The sequence below is a fragment of the Heterocephalus glaber genome, unplaced genomic scaffold, assembly GCF_053883595.1.
Source record: "Heterocephalus glaber isolate CG9 unplaced genomic scaffold, H.glaber_assembly_v1.0 deba00001497, whole genome shotgun sequence".
NCBI lineage: Eukaryota > Metazoa > Chordata > Mammalia > Rodentia > Bathyergidae > Heterocephalus > Heterocephalus glaber.
In genome coordinates, this window is record NW_028258320.1 from 71737501 (window position 1) to 71754440 (window position 16940).

The window sequence follows — 16940 nt, forward strand, 5'->3', positions numbered from 1 at the left end:
GAGGCTCGGCTAGTTCCAAGCCACAGAGCTTTCACTGCACTTAGACCAAGAGATTGAGGTTCATTAATCGCTCGTTTCCAAATGTCCATGGGGAATTTAGAGCCTCCCTCTTCCCTCTTCATCCACAGGCAGCTCTATTCTGGTCTGCCTGGTTTGTACACTAGGGTTCCAGGGAAGAGTCTTCCCAAAATACAGGGCTCCTGTGCTTTGAAGATGTTCTCCAGATGCTGGGGAGGTGCTGGAGGTACTGGATATAGAGCTAACAAGTGTTTACTTAGCAAAATGATTTGGGCCCCACATTTGGAACTTGAATCCGGGAAGACTGAGCTCAGAGCCCGCCCTCATACCACACTGTGTAAATTGGTGCAGATGTGAAGAGCAGTGTAGGTGGCAGGTAAGCACTCACAGTTTGGGTCAGAAACAGATAAGTGGATAAAGAAAATGTGGTATTTACACACAATGGGGCACTGCTCTGCCATAAAGAGGGATAAAATTGAGTCGCTTGTAGGAAAATGGATCCATCTTGAGAGACCATCATGTTAAGTGAAATAAACTGGACAGCTTGGGTATCACATGGTTTGTCTGCTATGAGAAATCCCAAATGTAAGAAAAGAACAAAATAAATTATGTATAATAGGAAGTAGATAGTTCTTTCTCAAATGGGAAGGGGATCAAGAATTGAAGGAGAGGGGAGGGAAGTAAAAAAAAAATTAAGATGCATTGTTACACGTACCAACTCCCTGCAAGGAGTGTAATCATTGTGCACTGCAAACGTGTACTAAAAATAAAGAGTATGAAATGCGTGAACCTGGAACTCACCTCCTGATCCATAAAGTACACAGTCCCTTCTGCACCTGGCCATCTTACTGAGGACAACGAAATCATGTTTTGTCTGCAGCCATCGCAGAGGAGCACACTCATGTCCAGAGGCGACCACAGCGATGTGTCCAGTGGGATGAGTTCTGTGGACCTCTACTCCTTTGTCAAGAGCCCACAGCGGGAAGAGCTGCTGTTTGCCCCAGTGGGGCTTTACCAGGTACTTCTGAGCCCAGCTGGCTGCATGGAGGTCTTAAGGTGTACCTCTGTCCTCTGCTGCCCTTGTCCTTCAGTCCAGTGTGGTGTTCTGGAGAGGAGGGTGTGCTCTGTGCCAAAGCCAAGCTGGTCTTGTATCTCCAGACCAGGGCCTCTCAAACTTTAATGTGTATGTGGCTCACGTGGAGCTCTTATTAAAAATGCAGATAAATATATACAAATATTATATATCAATTAAAAATTTAAAAAATGTTTTAGAAATGTGGGTCCTGGATAAGTGTGGGGTGAAGCCTGAGATTCTGCATTTCTAACCAGCTCACGGGTGATTCCTATGCCAGCTTCTCGACTGGACTCTGCCTGGGTGATGGAACTTTCTGTGAAGATGAGTGCCCCAAATCTGCACTGTCCTTTATGGTGGCCACCAGCCTCGTGTGACTTGAGTGTGTCTGGGGAATGGAATTTAAAACTCCACCAATAAAAATTTACATTTTATTTAATTTTTATTAACTTCAATGGAAACAGCCTCATGTGGCCAGTGGCTGCCCTAACAGACAGCACAACCTTAGAGTGCGGGCCGTTCCATCCCGATGCCTCTCCAGGGTAAGCAAGGCGCCATCCTCGCCTGTCCTTTCTCACTCTCCTTTCCCCACCCTGGACTAGAGAGCCGCTGCCTGTGCTTTGAAGTCCTTTAGACACTCAAGCCCCCTAGGGGAAAGTGATATAAGAAAAAAAAATCCTTTTAGATGGGGGCCCTGGAAAATAAAGGCAGAAAGTTCCAAGCAAGGGAAGAATTGCACATGCTTTAAACTGGGGTTAGGAGAGACTGGAGCCAAGTCATTGCCTATCGAACTGAATTTATTTTTCTAAATGTCTTATTTAAGTTTTCAAACTACAGAAACCTCCTGGGACATAGCCGAAACCCTTAGGGACCACCTTTCATGCAAACCTGCATACTGTGGTCACCTGGCCATGGAGAGAAGGAAGCCAGGAACGCCAAGCACCGCACTGTCTGGCTAATCTTCCCAAGTGTGTGTCTCACCGCTGGATTCCCCATTTTCCTACATGTTGGTGTCCAACACCTTTAATAAGTGACTCAGTCTTCTGACTACCCGGCCCCAACTTACTTTTAGAAACTTTTTCCCCCCTGGCCTAAATCTTACGCTCACCCGATCTGCCTTGCTGGTGATGTCATGCATGTCTCAGCCATGCCATGCCTGTTCTGCTTTGCCCACCCGATCTGGAATCTTCTCACCCTTTGGGACTCAGAATAAGCACTACCACTTGTGCCACCCCTTTGCTGCAGGTGCTCCTCCTCCATGGAAATCCCACCACTGTCTCGAGTCCTTTGCAGCTACTTTTACAATGAGAGTGGCAGGTCTGGGGCTGATGTTTAACTCATACTGAGGCTTGCCTTCTCTCTGGTCCAGGTTCTGGCTCTTCTTCTACTCAGTTGTTTGTTTTTTTTTAAACACATTAGTTTTTTTTTGTGTGTGTGGTGAATGACAGACTCTAAAAGCAGATTTAAGAAGTAATATCAATAAGAGATGACATTTACTGAAAATGGGTAGCAGGCATTGAGTTTCCAATATGACATTTTAGAACTGATTTAAACCTCACAATAGCCTTATGGGATTGATGTGACTTTACTCTGTACTTTGGAGGTGGGGAAATGGAGGCTGGGAGACGTTAAGTCCAGTGATGGCACTGGGCTTTGAACAGGCATATGATACCAGACTTACCCTTACAACCTGAATAACTATTTCCTCTGAATACTGGGACATTACCACATAACAGGAGGCATGTGGTCTTGGAGTTAGGCATTCGCATTCTGGCTGTGTTGCCTACAGATGTGCAATCCTGGACGAGTTATTGACCTCAGTGACCCCATGTGGAAATGGACTAATCAAACCCAGCTTTCAGGGTTCTGATGCCAATGAGGGCTTGGTGCTGAGCAGCTTGCTCGGTGCCTGAATGCAGCACAGTGCCACCATGGGGTTGACTGGGTGCTGACCCCTCCTCGCCCCACACAGGTGGATCACTTGCTAGCTAGTCGTCTTTCTCCCCTTCCTCCTTGCCCTTTCTGAATAGAGTTGTTTCTGGGTCATCCTTGGTCAACAACATTACACTTTGTCTCTGATTCCAGGGAAACCACGTAGCCATCCACTATGCTGGTGATCAAGCCAACGCCTGGGTTAGAAAGCCGACCATGCTGCAGGAAGTCCGGCTGGTGAGCCCCTCTGTGCCACTCCCAGTGCCTGCCTGTGGGGCGTGGCCTCCACCCCAGGCGGGCAGCGGCGGGAGGTTGCTTCCTTAACTGTCGACCACCCATGCCCCAACAGCCCCGTTTTTGGACCTCAGACCCTTGATCTGACTCAAGCATCTGGAGCCTGGAACTCTCCTGCCTCTGATTTCCCCCCTTTATCCTCCCTGGCCTTCATTCTGGCCCTTCATCCTCTGTCTTTGGTAGCTGCTTATTAACCTTGAACCTGCACCCTGGAGGGAGCCTGACTGCTTGTTCTGTGTTATGACCTGTGGTGACGCACACACTGAGAGCTAGAAGCAGGGAAGCGGGGCTGGGTCTGGTTGCTGTGAGGTGGTTTAATCTAACTCACAGCTAAGATTAGACTTTGATCTTTCTTCTGGTTTATTTGCGGGAGCCAGACTTTCTGGGTGCCTCTCGGCTTGCTTCCCTCATCTGTAAAATGGGAAGAGTAATAGTTCTTAACTCACCAAGTCTTTCAAAAAGCTAACTGAAGGTTTGTGACCCTGGAAGATACACTCTGCATATGCTCTTGTTGTTGTTATTTCCAGATGTGTGAGTTAAGGCATGAAAACATCGTTTCCTTCTTTGGTGTTTGCACAGAACCACCTAACATCTGCCTTGTCACCCAGTATTGCAAAAAAGGGAGCCTCAAGGTAAGCCGACTGGGCAAACTTAACTCAGGCTTGATCGGCAGTAGCTAATAAAGAACCCTGTCAATGCTTCTTCCTGCTCAGCCAAAGGCAGCCCCTCTGGAGTCTAATTGGAAGACCTGAATTATCTTGTTGAGCTTTCTGCTGGGGATCGAATTAGCAGTGCAGCTCCCAAGTATTCAGATTTCTTTGGTCTGAGTGGAAACTGTACAGGCTCGGTTCCTTCTCCTAAAATGTCCTGGCTACTCCCAAATTGTGTTCTTGGGCCCATCATCCCCCTTTCCCTAATATGCGATCGTGAGCTTTATGTCAGGCACAGGAAGTGTTTGTAAAACTCGACTGTGTCCTTTCTCCTATCCAAGTACTAACCAGGCCTGGCCCTGCTTAGCTTCTGAGGAAGATGAGCTCAGTGCATTCAGGTGCGGCTGTAGACACACTTTTCCACTACTGAGCTAGGTTAGGGTATCTCATGGAGAGATTCCAAGTTACCTAAGCTCAATGTGTTCTCTTTCAGATTCTCTTAGTGTAGTCCTGGCCAACAACATCAGATACTAGAGTCAACTTGTTAAACGTATGATGCTCACTGTGCTTCTGCTCGAGTCACCAGTGATATTTTGAATAATTATGTTTTCTAGGACGTTTTGAGAAACTCAGATCATGAAATGGATTGGATATTCAAAATCTCATTTGCGTATGACATTGTCAATGTGAGTATACCATATACTTATTTAAGGGATAAACAAAGCAACTGGGCTGGGATTTTTGGTCTCTAGTTTTCAAGGCTGATTATTTTCCAGCTAGATCTTAGCTTTGGGCAAATCCTATTTTGGGACACACACTTTCCAGTACTTTGTTTTATTAATTTACTAACTCTCACAAGAAACTATAAGGTAGATCCACTGTTGCTCCCATTTCACAGATGGGAAAATGAGCCCCAGAGAGCTCATATAATTTTCCCTAAGTCTCATAGCTAACAAAGAGTGCAAACAGGATTCAAACTTAGGCACTTGTGAGTCTTACACTCAACTACTGTTTCACGCTGCCTCTCAGTAGGTGGAACTAGAGAATTGTTTTGTGTTTTGTAACAGGGACCAATAACTCTCACATCTAGATGCCAATTAGTGGCAGTTTAGGGACAATCCAGAGGGAGGTGCAGAGAGGGCCATTCCTTCTCGCTGCCATGAAAGTGTGTGTGTGTGTGTGCACACGTGTGTGCAGAGGCATGGCAACAAGATGACTCAGGGTGGGCATGCAGCTAGCAATGAGGGATGGAGGACTGGAATGGAGTGGGCTGTACTGTATGCACCAGCAGCCTGAGGCTGTTCTCCTCAACCTGAGCTGGCATCCGGCTCGCTGCTCTAAGCGTACACTTTTACCATGAGAAGGGGCTGAGTCAATGGCTGGGCATGGGCCTGAATGAAGAGGTCTCTCAGGCTGACACATGGTCCATCAGCAGGCCAAGGGCTGGTCCTCAGTGTCAGTGAGCAGTCTGGTCACCAGGCAGCATCTGCACCCAGCCACCAACAGATGCCTGTGGGGAAGACTCTGCTGGGGAGCTGTGAGGGCTACAAGGGAGTAGTGGGGCTCTGCCCTCTGAAGGACTGGGCCACTGACTCACTGAATGACTGTGCCAGGCTGCAGCCCTTCTTTGCATCTCAATTTCATATTGGCATAATCGATGAGGCTGGCCTGGTTGACGTCAAAGTGTTCTTCTTCCTCGGAGATTTTACTGCCTTTTGTTTCTAAGAAGCTGAGTCTTATAGCCTGGTGTGAGTTTAATTTTCTAGGCCACAGCAGAAAGCCAGCATCTTGTTGGCAAGTAAGTTAGACAAACAGAAGCCTCTCTGTAATTTGGTCTCCAAGAACAACCCTGGAACAGCACTGTTACTGCATTAAAACAGTAATGAGCATCTTTTAAGGGTTTATTCTCCTATAAGGCCCTTTTGCAGGGAGACAAGGACTTTTGGCTATCACATACCAATCATAAAAACAAGTCTTCTCAGCCAGGCACAGTGGCACACACCTGTGAGCCCAGCATTGAGGGAGGCTGAGGCAGGAGGGTCACCTGTTTTAGGCCAGTCTGGGCAACTCAGTGAGACCCCATCTCAAAACAAACAAACAAACAAATAAACAAACAAAAAGTAAATGGACTGGGGATGTAGCTCAGTGGTAACGCACCCCTGGGTTTGACCCGGTACCTACGAAAGTCTCCTCTCTATGTCTGTTTGACCAGCACCTCATTTATACTAGGTACCAGAGAGATTCTGCACTCCTGAAGGCTTTTCAAACCAAAGTGCAAATTGGACCTCAGTCTGTTGGAGTCTGGCTGGGGACACCCCAGAGCCAGCCCCTCTTCCTGGTCTGGTTGAGTGGCTTTGCATTTCAAAATGTGATTCTGCTTTACTGTGTCAAAAACAAGCCACAAGGATAAAGGAGCACAGGCAGTCCCTTGATTTGGGGGTGGGGTGGGAGGTGATGCATTTTCCTTCCAATGCAATATTGGCCTCAGGGCTCTGGGTTAAAGGGGACCTTGGAGACTCTGCCTGTCAGCAGCGTTTGAACTGCTGCCCTAGGTGCAATCATCTGCTGAGGACATCCACGCACATCCCACGTTGCTGCACTGTCTGGGGCATCCTGAGTTCAGGCCCAGGCATGACTTCCTCCCCCTTGCTACTGGCTCTGAACTGCATTGTGACCTGGCTGCTCTTGTGAAATGGCGTTTGGGAGTAAATATACCTTGACACACTCCTTCCTTTGTTCTCTTCCCTCCTCTCCTCCACAGTCCCAGGGCAAAGGAAACAGTACACTTTAGTGGCTTAGGCATGACAGGCTTTAAGGTCATCCATCCTGGGTTTAAACCCAGCTCTGAGCCTGACTTCTTGGGAGCAATTTAAAACCCTGAATTTGCTCATTGTGAAACCGAGGATGAGAATATTAACCTGCCTCAGCAAAGACTACACGTGACAGTAGTTGTAGAGCACTTCGTATAGTGCACAGTACAAAGTGCCGCAAACAGATTCACGCTTACTTATCTGGTCATCACAAATCAGTATTACAGTGTGGAAACTTGTAGCTACAATGGAGCATCCATTACTTCCCATTCTCTGCCTTTCATCAGCAAAGGGGTAGCTCAGGGTCGGTCAGGGCACAGGTTGAGAATCAGACAGCAGGATTCTCAGTCCAGTTCTATCACTCCCAGCCTGGGGACCTGGGCAAATTAATATCTGATGACGCCATTCAAGAAGGTAAGGAAAACAAAACAAGATAAGAACCAGCACCATGTTGTGCCTGCCCTGCGTTGAGCTTCTGAAAAGTGTAGCTACTTCTCATCACCACTTCCAGGTCTGCACTTAGAGATTTCAGAGGGCTGCAAACATCCTTTCCTGGCATCATGGTTGGAAAACAAGGATGACTTTTTTCATTTTGTAAAATGACCTCTTCACCTACCTGTCCTCCCGGAACACGTCTCTCCCTTCTCCACCCCAGTCCTTGCTGTGGCCCCTCCCTCCTGGAAAGTTCTCCACCCTTTGCTAAGCAGAGTTTCCCATGCCTCTGTGACTCACCTTCCTTAGCAAGTGTCTCTGGAGCAGGCAGCTCTCCCCATCCTGATCCTCTGCTGTTTTGGGTCCTTAGTGGTCATGTTTGGCTTGGTCCAGCTGTTGGTGCTCAAGCATTGCGTGCTGGTTTGGTTGAAGGTACCGAGGAGATTCTAATGTCCAGCTGAGATTGGGCAAACTTGGCCACCACAGGTCTCCTCAGATTCTGTGCCCAGAAATCCTGGGGGACCCTTGTTCAAATGCACAGTGCAATTCAGTCAGTCTGGAGTGGGGCCCAGGACTCTGCATTCCTGCTCAGCTTCCAGGCCATCATTTAAATAGCAATAGCTGGGAAGTCCCATCTCACAGATGGGAAAATCAAGGCCCAGTGAGGTGAAATCACTTACTTTAAGAGAGAGATTGGTAAAGCCCAGGCTTGAGTACACATCTTCTGACTTGAGGATTTTCTCTGCCCTCTTCATAGCATGTAACCACTGAGAACATAGTAATAATAATAATTAATATCATAACAGAATTATAATCATAGTGGATGACAGAAGAGTTTCTCAGTGTTCCTCATTTTATTGCTTGTTTTCTGCAAAGTGCTCAAACAGAACCCTTAGGCACATATAACAGTATATATGGAGACAATAGGATGCTTAATTACTTAGTAATTAATTAATTACTTCATTACTTAATTCTTTATCATAGTAATGCATTTATCATATTTATGTAATTTTTATTATGCTTTACATTGGGTGTTCTCTTTGTATCATGTGCTGAGTCTGGCATTTCGCTTTTATTATTACACTTAATCTCCACAATCATACTATGCTGTAAGTATTATGGTTTCTTCCATTTTGAAGAGAAGAATAAGGCTTGGAGGATAAAGCAAAATGGTGGAGGTGGGCTTTGGGCACAGGATCTGATCACGAGGGTATATTTGGAGTGAACTGCCTGGGTCTTCTTGGCTCCTCTCCCTTTTAGGTGTCTGTGTGTAGGCTGACTCTGTGGACCAGGGTGTTTCTGATGGCTCTTTAACAATGGAGCCCAGAGGTAGCCAGGCTGCCCTGGCTTGAGTGTCTGTCTGTGTTTCAGTCCATCTGTTCACCTCCCTTTCTCCTACCAGGGCCATAGGACCTGGTCTGTGTCACTTGCTCATTGTCACCCTTGCAGGGCATGCTGTTCCTCCACAGGAGCCCACTGGGGTCCCATGGCAACCTGCAACCTTCCAACTGCCTGGTGGATGCTTGCATGCAGGTGAAGCTGTCTGGATTTGGGCTGTGGGAGCTCAAGTATGGCCAGACACATAGAGCACAGAATGAGAAAACCACAGACCACACAGGTAACCATTGGAAGGTCTTGCAGCCAGTAGTTGTCAGCTGAGTTATCAAAGGGTTTCTCTCTGTGTCTTTGCTTCCTGATGCACATTTGTCCAGGTACCCACAGCTGGACCTGCACCTCCAGCTGTGCCATGGGCTGCTCCATTTCACTCTGGGAGAATGACAGAAAAAATGACCCTTCTCTTTAGCCCTCTGTCCTTTGCAACATTCCTCCTATGTTCTCAGCATAGGCCTTGAGATCTACCAGACACTTTAAAGATAACCAAGTTCCACACTTGTCTGTCTTGTAGGTGGCAGGCCCCAGTCCTCTTATTAATGGAGTCAGAAGACCTGAAGATGGGGTCTGGGCATCTGTATTGTTTCAAAGTGCTCATGTGATTCTGAAGTATATCTCAAAACAAGACCCATAGCTCCAATTCCATATGAGCAGCTTGGAGCTCAATGAGTCTTCCTACTTGCCCAAAGTTAATTGCATGCCCTTGATTCTCATCTGGTGCATCCGAGGCCACACTGAACCCACCATCCTCAGGCCTGTGCCGCTCTGCTGGGGCAGCTCCCTGGCAGCATCTTTTCTGTGTGAATATGGGAGGTTTCTGTGCCATGAAACAAGATGATGTCATACAGAAAGACAGGGGGAGGTTTTAAAAAACTGCTGATAGCTGCTCCTGGTTCCCCATCCCATAATATATCTTCTTTTAAGGACTATAGGCTATAATGACATGAGGCATGATTGAAAAACATGGTATGTGTTTATATTTAAAAAATGTCTTATAGCTGAGGATTTAGCTCAGTGATTTCGCCGCCTGCTGCGTAAGCGCAAAGACCCGAGTTCGATCCCCGGTACCAAAAAAAGAAATGTCTTACAGTAAAAGACACATTGGCATCAATCCTCCTCAAAATACTCTCCCTTGCTTTGAACACACATATCTCACCATTCTTGCCACTTTCTGGAGCAGTTCTGGAAGTACTCTTTCGTGAGTGTCTATAGTTATGTTGTAATGGCTGCCTCAGAGTTCTGAATCATTTCAAAATGTTTGCCTTTTATGGTCATTTTGACTTTGGGGAAGAGGAGGGTGCCAGATCTAGGGAATAAAGTGGATGAAGACACTTTATGATGTTTTTTTATGAGCCTGCCTTCCCTTTGGTTGGCACTTGGCAGCAGCAATCATTGTATTTTTGATCACGCTTTGTACAGACACTCAGAAAACAGGACTTCCAGAACTGCTTCAGAAGGTAGCAAGGATGCTGGCATAAATGTATTTGCAGCCAGGGGGACTGTTTTGAGGTGGGTTAATGGCAGTGCTGTCTTTTACTGTAATAATTTTTAAAAATTTAAATAAATACTGCCTTTTCAATCACCCCTTGTATAAACCTATAGACCCTATTACCAAAAGAAGTCGACATAGGAAACATCCAGAATAGGGAAATCTATAGGAACAGTGCAGATTGGTGGTTGCCAGGGGTGGAGGAGAACGGGGAGAAGCTGTCTAATGGGTAGAGAGTTTCGTTTTGCCATGGTAGAAGTTTCGAAACTAGATCAAAGTAGGTGATGGTTACACAACACTGTGAACATGCTCAATGCTACTGACTTGTTTACTTTTAAAAAGTTAGTTTTGTGTTAGGTGAACATTACCTCAGTGCATTAAAAAAAATATAGACAATAGGGAAAAAAAGAAAGAAAGGAAAGCAAATGAATAAACGACTCTAAACTCCTAACGCACATCCTCCTGGCCATTTTCTCCATGCTCCCTCCCATGGAGCCCTGTTCCATTCTGGTCAGAAGCCCCAGGGCTGGGTTCTTGGGCAGATGCCCCCTCTCCACACGCCCTGAGAATGAAGCAAGGGCTGTTATTTCCTAAGCTGCTCTTGCCCCACCTGACATCGCTTTCTTTGCAGAGCTCTACTGGACGGCGCCTGAGCTCTTGCGTCTTCCCCAAGTGCCCTGGCGGGGCACCCCGAAGGGAGATGTCTACAGCTTCGCAGTCCTCATGCGGGACCTGATCCACCATCAGGACCACGGACCCTTTGAGGACCTGGACGCGGCCCCAGATGGTAAAGCTCTGCGCTACTTGGGAGGGTTGGGCAGGGTGGCCTGGCTTGGAAACACTTGTCCTTACTGTGCTGCTATCTATAATGCATTCTGTTCTTATTTAACATTTTATATTCCTTAAACTAGAAAATGAATTGCATGTGGTTAAAAAAAATCCAGGGACTTGGAATGATATCATGTAACCTGCTGTGTTCCAGCTGCTAGAGTGAGGCTGTTGGAAAATGAGTCAGTTCTCTGCTCCATATCCTCCCGTGGCTCCCCATTGGGGAATTTATACCAAGTCCTTTCCTGGGCCCAGAAAGCCACTGTGGTCCTCTTAACTCTCTGGCCTCTGTGTCCCTTAGTCCTACTTTCCCAGGGCTGCTGTGACAATTACTATACACTTGCTGTCTCTTGTAGGGACCGAAGTTCAAGATCGAGGTGTTAGCAAAGCCCGGGTCCATTCTTTGCCTCTTCCAGAATCTGGTGGCTGCTCCAGCCCTCCTGGGCTTGTGGCTACATGGCCCAGTCTCTGTCACCATCTTCAGATTCCCTCTTCCGAGTGTTTGTTCTCTCTATGTCTCTTGTAAGGACACTTGTCATTGGATACAGGCCTAGGTGGATAATCCAAGACATCTCAACAAAGACCATTTTCCAAACAAGGTAACACTGACAGATTGTGAAGATCAGGACACGTGCATATCCCTTTGGGGACCACCCTTCATCCCACCACACCTTCCTACTTCTGTTACCCACGGCTCACCCCTTCCAGGCACACCGGCCACCTTCACATGCCTCCACAATGCCAGACACATGTCACCCCAGGCCCTTTGCACATACTCTTCCTTCACCTCATATTCCTATTTACAAATCTGCCTCATTTTTTCTTAAGAACTGAAGAATTTTTCACGATGAGACTATACCATACATTAATCATGGATATTCACTTTGTTTCCCTTTTGCTGCTATACAAATTGCAGCGATGACCACATATGGTTGAATGTTTCTTCCGGATAGATTTAGAGCCATGAAATGGAAGTAATGACTATATTTTAAGTATGTTTAAAATTTATAATTGATGCTGCTCAACTGTCCACTAACAAAGAATACATTCTGGCTTGGTTTTCTGCTGTGTTGTCTCTTAAAAGCTGGGGGCTGGATCTCAGCCCCAGAGATTGATGTTGTTGTCTGGGAAGTTGCTTGGGACTCAGTTAGAAGCTCCCTAGGTGGTTCTGATACGCAGCAGTTCAGGTTGAGAACCACTGCCTGGGGAGAGGGAGAATGAGGGGTGTGCGTTTCTAAGCAGACCCGACCCAGCCCAATCTTCTCTCTCTGAGCCCATCTGCACCGGTCTATCTTATGTTTCATCTTTACCTGATCCCACATTCCTTGAACACTTTTAAAGTCTGGAGACTGCAGGGCATGCAGTTGCTTTAAAACAGGACTCCAGTTTCTAGATGAAACAGGTGAGACTAATCCAAAAGAGGTAACTCGAGGTCCAGGTGGACCTGACTTTGGATCCGGGCTAAGAGGCAAATCCACCCAGACTGAGCCCAGGTGGGGCCCACCTGCCATCCCAAGGCCCAGCTGCCCCCGGCCTTGCCAATGGGGTCTGAGCTGGGCTGGGAGAAGTCTGTGGACGATGCATATACTGTATTCCTCCTCGTCGTACTCCTCACAAAAGTAAAGGAGAGCCCGTCCCATGGGCCTGGACTGTGTACGCACAATATGGCAACCAGGAGAAATACAGTGTGTGCTTAATTTATGGACAAACATGGGTCTTTTGTGAACTCTGCACACTTCTCTACAAACACACTTGGTGCTCAGAACTGGGTAAATATTAACCCTCTGAGAGAGCAGGTGAGTGCTTCTCAGACTCTGCCTGTTAGAGTCACCCGCAGGCTTGCTAAAGCGTAGAGCTGCTGGGTCGGCCCTCAGGGTTGTGACTCGGTTCCAAGTGTGCCGTGAGGCCAGAGAATGTGCGTTTCCACCTGGGCCCTGGGGAGTCACAGTCTGAGAGGTACCGGCCTTGGTCCTTGTGGTCGGTGGGCAGCACCTCGGTGCAGCCTGGGGACTTGTCAGAGATGTACATTTTCAGCCCTGCTCTAAGGCTGGTTCTCTGCAGATGTGGGGTGAGTCCTGAATACTGCCCCCTCCCACGAATCCACTGCCAGAACAAGAACAGCTACACCAAAGTGACCGGCAGACTGTTAGAGATTATAGGTTCGAAACTAGGGTGTGTTTTCTCTCCAGTTCTAAATTATTTTATTGACTCTCACAGGGTTATTTTGGGCAATCTGCAGGGCAGCAGAAATTCCAGGACTGAGTCTTTGGCCACTTCTTTTGAAGCCACTATTGTCCCTTTTGTTGAGTTGAGCTTCATCTAGGAAGCAAAACACACTTACCCAGAATACATTTTTATGAAGGTTCTTTCAGTACATTTTTAGGCATTGAAATACAGACATAAGCAAGAGAATATTTTGGGTACAATTTTGTAACCTATATCTTTAAATACATTACCTGAAGTTCATACTTTATTTAGTTTTTCTTGTATGTCCTTTTCCTGTCTCAACATCCTGTGCAGGGTAACGCATTATATTTAGTCATGACATCTCCTTAAACTTCTCCTGGAAAAGGCCTCAGACTTTCCTTTTTTAAATGACCTTGACACTTTGGAGGAGTTTTTCTGATCAGATATTTTGTAGAATCTCCTTCTCAGTTGTCTGATTTTTGTTCCTTTTCTCATGGCTGGACTGGGGTTCTGGGTGTATTGGAGGAAGACACCGGAAGTAAATCACATCGTAGTGGAGGCGTGTACTTTCACACGAGTGTCATGGCTGATGTTTTCCTTGATCACCTGCCCGAGGTAGTGCTTGTCGATTCCCACTGTGAAGTTGTTCTTGACTTCCTCCTTCTATATTGACCATAGGACAAAGTCCCTGTGTAAGGCCCACACTTTTAAAGAAAATATTTTTAGTAAAAAATTAGTACTTGTGTGTAGTACATGTCTACATTCTTTGTGGGAAGTTGGTACAGGTACCTAACACATCTTAATTCCTTTTTTAATCTCGTGTTTCTCTCCTTTCCCTTCCTCCCATTCCTTGATCTCTTCCGTGTGTGTGTGTGTGTGTGTGTGTGTGTGTGTGTATGTGTGTCCATGTGTGCGCGGGCACATGTTTGCTGTACATAATGTAGACATTTCTTGTGTAGAGTTGGAACGTGTACATAGCACATCCCAATTCTTTTCCCCCATCCTCCATGTCTTAATCCCCTTCACCTTTGGGAATGATCTATCTCCCCACTTCCAATGATGTATCTTTTATTTCACTCTTTATTTTTTCTCTGGGTTTCTCATATAAGCAAACCATGCAATATTTAAGCTTGTGTGACTGATTTGTTTCAGTTTACATTATGGTCTCACAGTGCATTCATTTTCCTACGAATGACCCAAACTTGTCTTTCTTTATGGCAGAGTAGTGCTCTACAATGTATGTATACTGCATTTTCTTTCTCCATTCATCTGTTAGTGGACATATGGGCCAGTGAAGCCCAGATTTTAAGGGAGGGAGGCTCCAGCTTCTTCAGGGAAGAAGATCTGCAGAAATCTGGAATTCATCTCTGGCAGATTTGTCTACTTTGCTACACTTATCTATTTTTTTGGTTATTTATTTCTATCAGTGTGGATTCCTGTATATTTATTTAATACTTGGGTTACGATCTAATGCTACTTTATTTTGGTGCTGAAATTGTTCCATCTTTGACTATTCACAATTCAGTTGGTGTCTGAATCTCTTTCATACATAAGCATTGTGATGGTGCTTTGCTTTGTCTGAAGCACTTTCCTGCCTTCCAGCCTTGCAAAGTGCTCCAGGCTTATCGTGTAGATCTTCTGCCCCAGTGCTAGAAGCAGCCAATTCTTCAGCAAGCCTTGCTTAATTTTTGTTGGAGGATTGTGTTAGGAAATAAGTCCTAGATTTAGGTCTGCTTGTTGCTACTGGGGTGTAGTAGCTTATAGGGCCTCTCAGTGGATAGGCAGGTAAATGTTCATTTATAACTATACACATATATATCTGTGCCTAGATAAAGCCAAATGGACCTCATGCCGACCTCTCCAACACTAATTCATCACCACCCTGGTTCATTCAAGTCTCCCCCTTGCTTGTCTATAACCTCTCTGTCCAGTAGCAAGGACGCAGGCTCCTGTGATCTGCCATCCATTTCCTTATTTGTTCAGTCGCAGTGTGTGTATATGTCAGTTCTGGTCTTATTAAGCCTGTACACCCTCCTTGGGAAATGATTGAACGCAGTGATTGTGAACCATCCCTTTGATCTTTCCTTGTCTCATCTTCTTTTGGAAACTAAGTAGGTCAGCACCTCTTCCCTCTGTCCCTTCCAGTGAGCTTGCATCATACATTTACATGCAAACTGCATTTCAATGCAGTTAGATTTTGCATTCCTCATGGTCCACTCTGCACTGTAAAGTTCTGGGGGTTTGGGCAGTGACACAGTGTCAGGTGACCACTGCTATGGTATCATATGGAATGGTTTCCTCATTCCCAAACACTCCCCTGCACTTCACCTCTTCAATCCTCTGTCCTCCTCAAGCTGGTGGTCACCTCTGATTTGTTTACTGTCTCTATAATTTTGTCTTTTCCAGGCTGGTTAAGCAGAACAATACAGTACGCAGCCTTTTCATCCTGGCTTTATTTTTCTTAGTAACATGCATTTAAGATTCACCCGGGGCTGGGGATTTAGCTCAGTGGTTTTGCCACCTGCTACGCAAGCACAAAGACCCGAGTTCGATCTCTGGTACCAAAAAAAAAAAAAAAAAAGATTTACCCACGTTGTTGTAACCACAGTATTTTTTGTACCAAAAAATGTGTACATTATTCTCAAAATACCCTTTCCTTTACGAGTCTGGTTGAGCGGAATGCTTAGTAAATATTGGTGGAAGCCAATGAAGAAGTAAGAGGAAGTAGGTTTACAATATTGGATAGAGAGGAAGTGTGTGACAGTTATATTTATTATTTGTTAAAATTCCTTTTACGCAGCATATTATATGGAATGGAAAATTGCATAAAGTGTATTTTGGTGATGGCCCACACCAAATGGTTATCCATCCTTAAAGTCATGTGGAGGTATGATTCCTTTCAAGAAAAGTTCTATTAAAAAAAATTTGAAAGGGCTGGGGATTTAGCTCAGTGGTGCCTCTGCCTGCCTCAAAAATGCAAGGTCCTGAGTTTGATCCCTGGTACAAAACAAAACAAAACAAAACAAAAAAAAAGGATCGCTGTGAGTTCAAGGCCAGCCTGGTATCCAAAAAAAAATCTTGATTTAGAAACTGATTAATTAGGGAGTGCTTATGTTTTCCATGAGAATTCTTCATTTTCCACAAGGATTCAGAATATTATTAAATTATTCAGATTGCTTTGGAATTCTAATATTCCACTTATTTGAAACTCAGTTTGCTAAGAGCACAGTTCGTGTTTAAAGGGGGCTACTTTACTGAGTGACAAAGTTCAGACCTTTGGTTATCTCAACCCCAAATAAATTTCAGAAATCATCAAGCAAATCAGAGAGCCCACAGCGGCGGGGCCCCTGCGACCTTCCCTGTCTGAGGAAAGGGGCAGTGCAGAGATCCTAGTCATGGTGAGGACCTGCTGGGATGAATCTCCAGAAAGAAGGCCCACTTTCTCTTCCATCAAGAAAATTTTACGAGAAGCCAGCCCCGGAGGGTGAGTTAGATGTGGAAGGACGTCTTCTCCCAGGCATTTGACCATTAGAATTTTAAAACTCATGACTACGATGGTTCTTTGAGGCCCTTCCCTCCCTCCATCTCCCCTCCCCTCCCTCCTTCCTTCCCCGTGTATTCAGCCCTCTCGTCCTCTATTTCAGATGTCACTAATCAGTAAAGGCTCCCTTTCCCAGGAGGTTTGATGTAGCCTCAGAATCCTTTTCAAATCAGCATTTCAAGGGTCAGGGTGAATCATTTGGAATTGGGCTGTGGGATAAAAGCTATTCACCAACTTTAAAGTAGTTTTCCCCACCAATTCTTTACTTCTTTGTGTGTGTGTGATGCTGGGGATG

At 45.8% G+C, this 16940-nt stretch overlaps 1 protein-coding gene across 1 annotated transcript in view; it reads left to right on the plus strand.

The window, feature by feature from the left end:
- LOC101713282 (guanylate cyclase 2G-like) overlaps positions 1 to 16940 on the plus strand; it is a 41593-nt gene that overhangs the window by 12270 nt on the left and 12383 nt on the right. Inside the window, exons 9-15 of the mRNA XM_004839017.4 lie at positions 899 to 1036; positions 3176 to 3259; positions 3844 to 3948; positions 4581 to 4652; positions 8658 to 8826; positions 10721 to 10876; positions 16411 to 16588. Coding sequence (XP_004839074.3) covers positions 899 to 1036; positions 3176 to 3259; positions 3844 to 3948; positions 4581 to 4652; positions 8658 to 8826; positions 10721 to 10876; positions 16411 to 16588 — 902 coding nt within the window. The remainder of the gene's footprint in view (positions 1 to 898; positions 1037 to 3175; positions 3260 to 3843; positions 3949 to 4580; positions 4653 to 8657; positions 8827 to 10720; positions 10877 to 16410; positions 16589 to 16940) is intronic.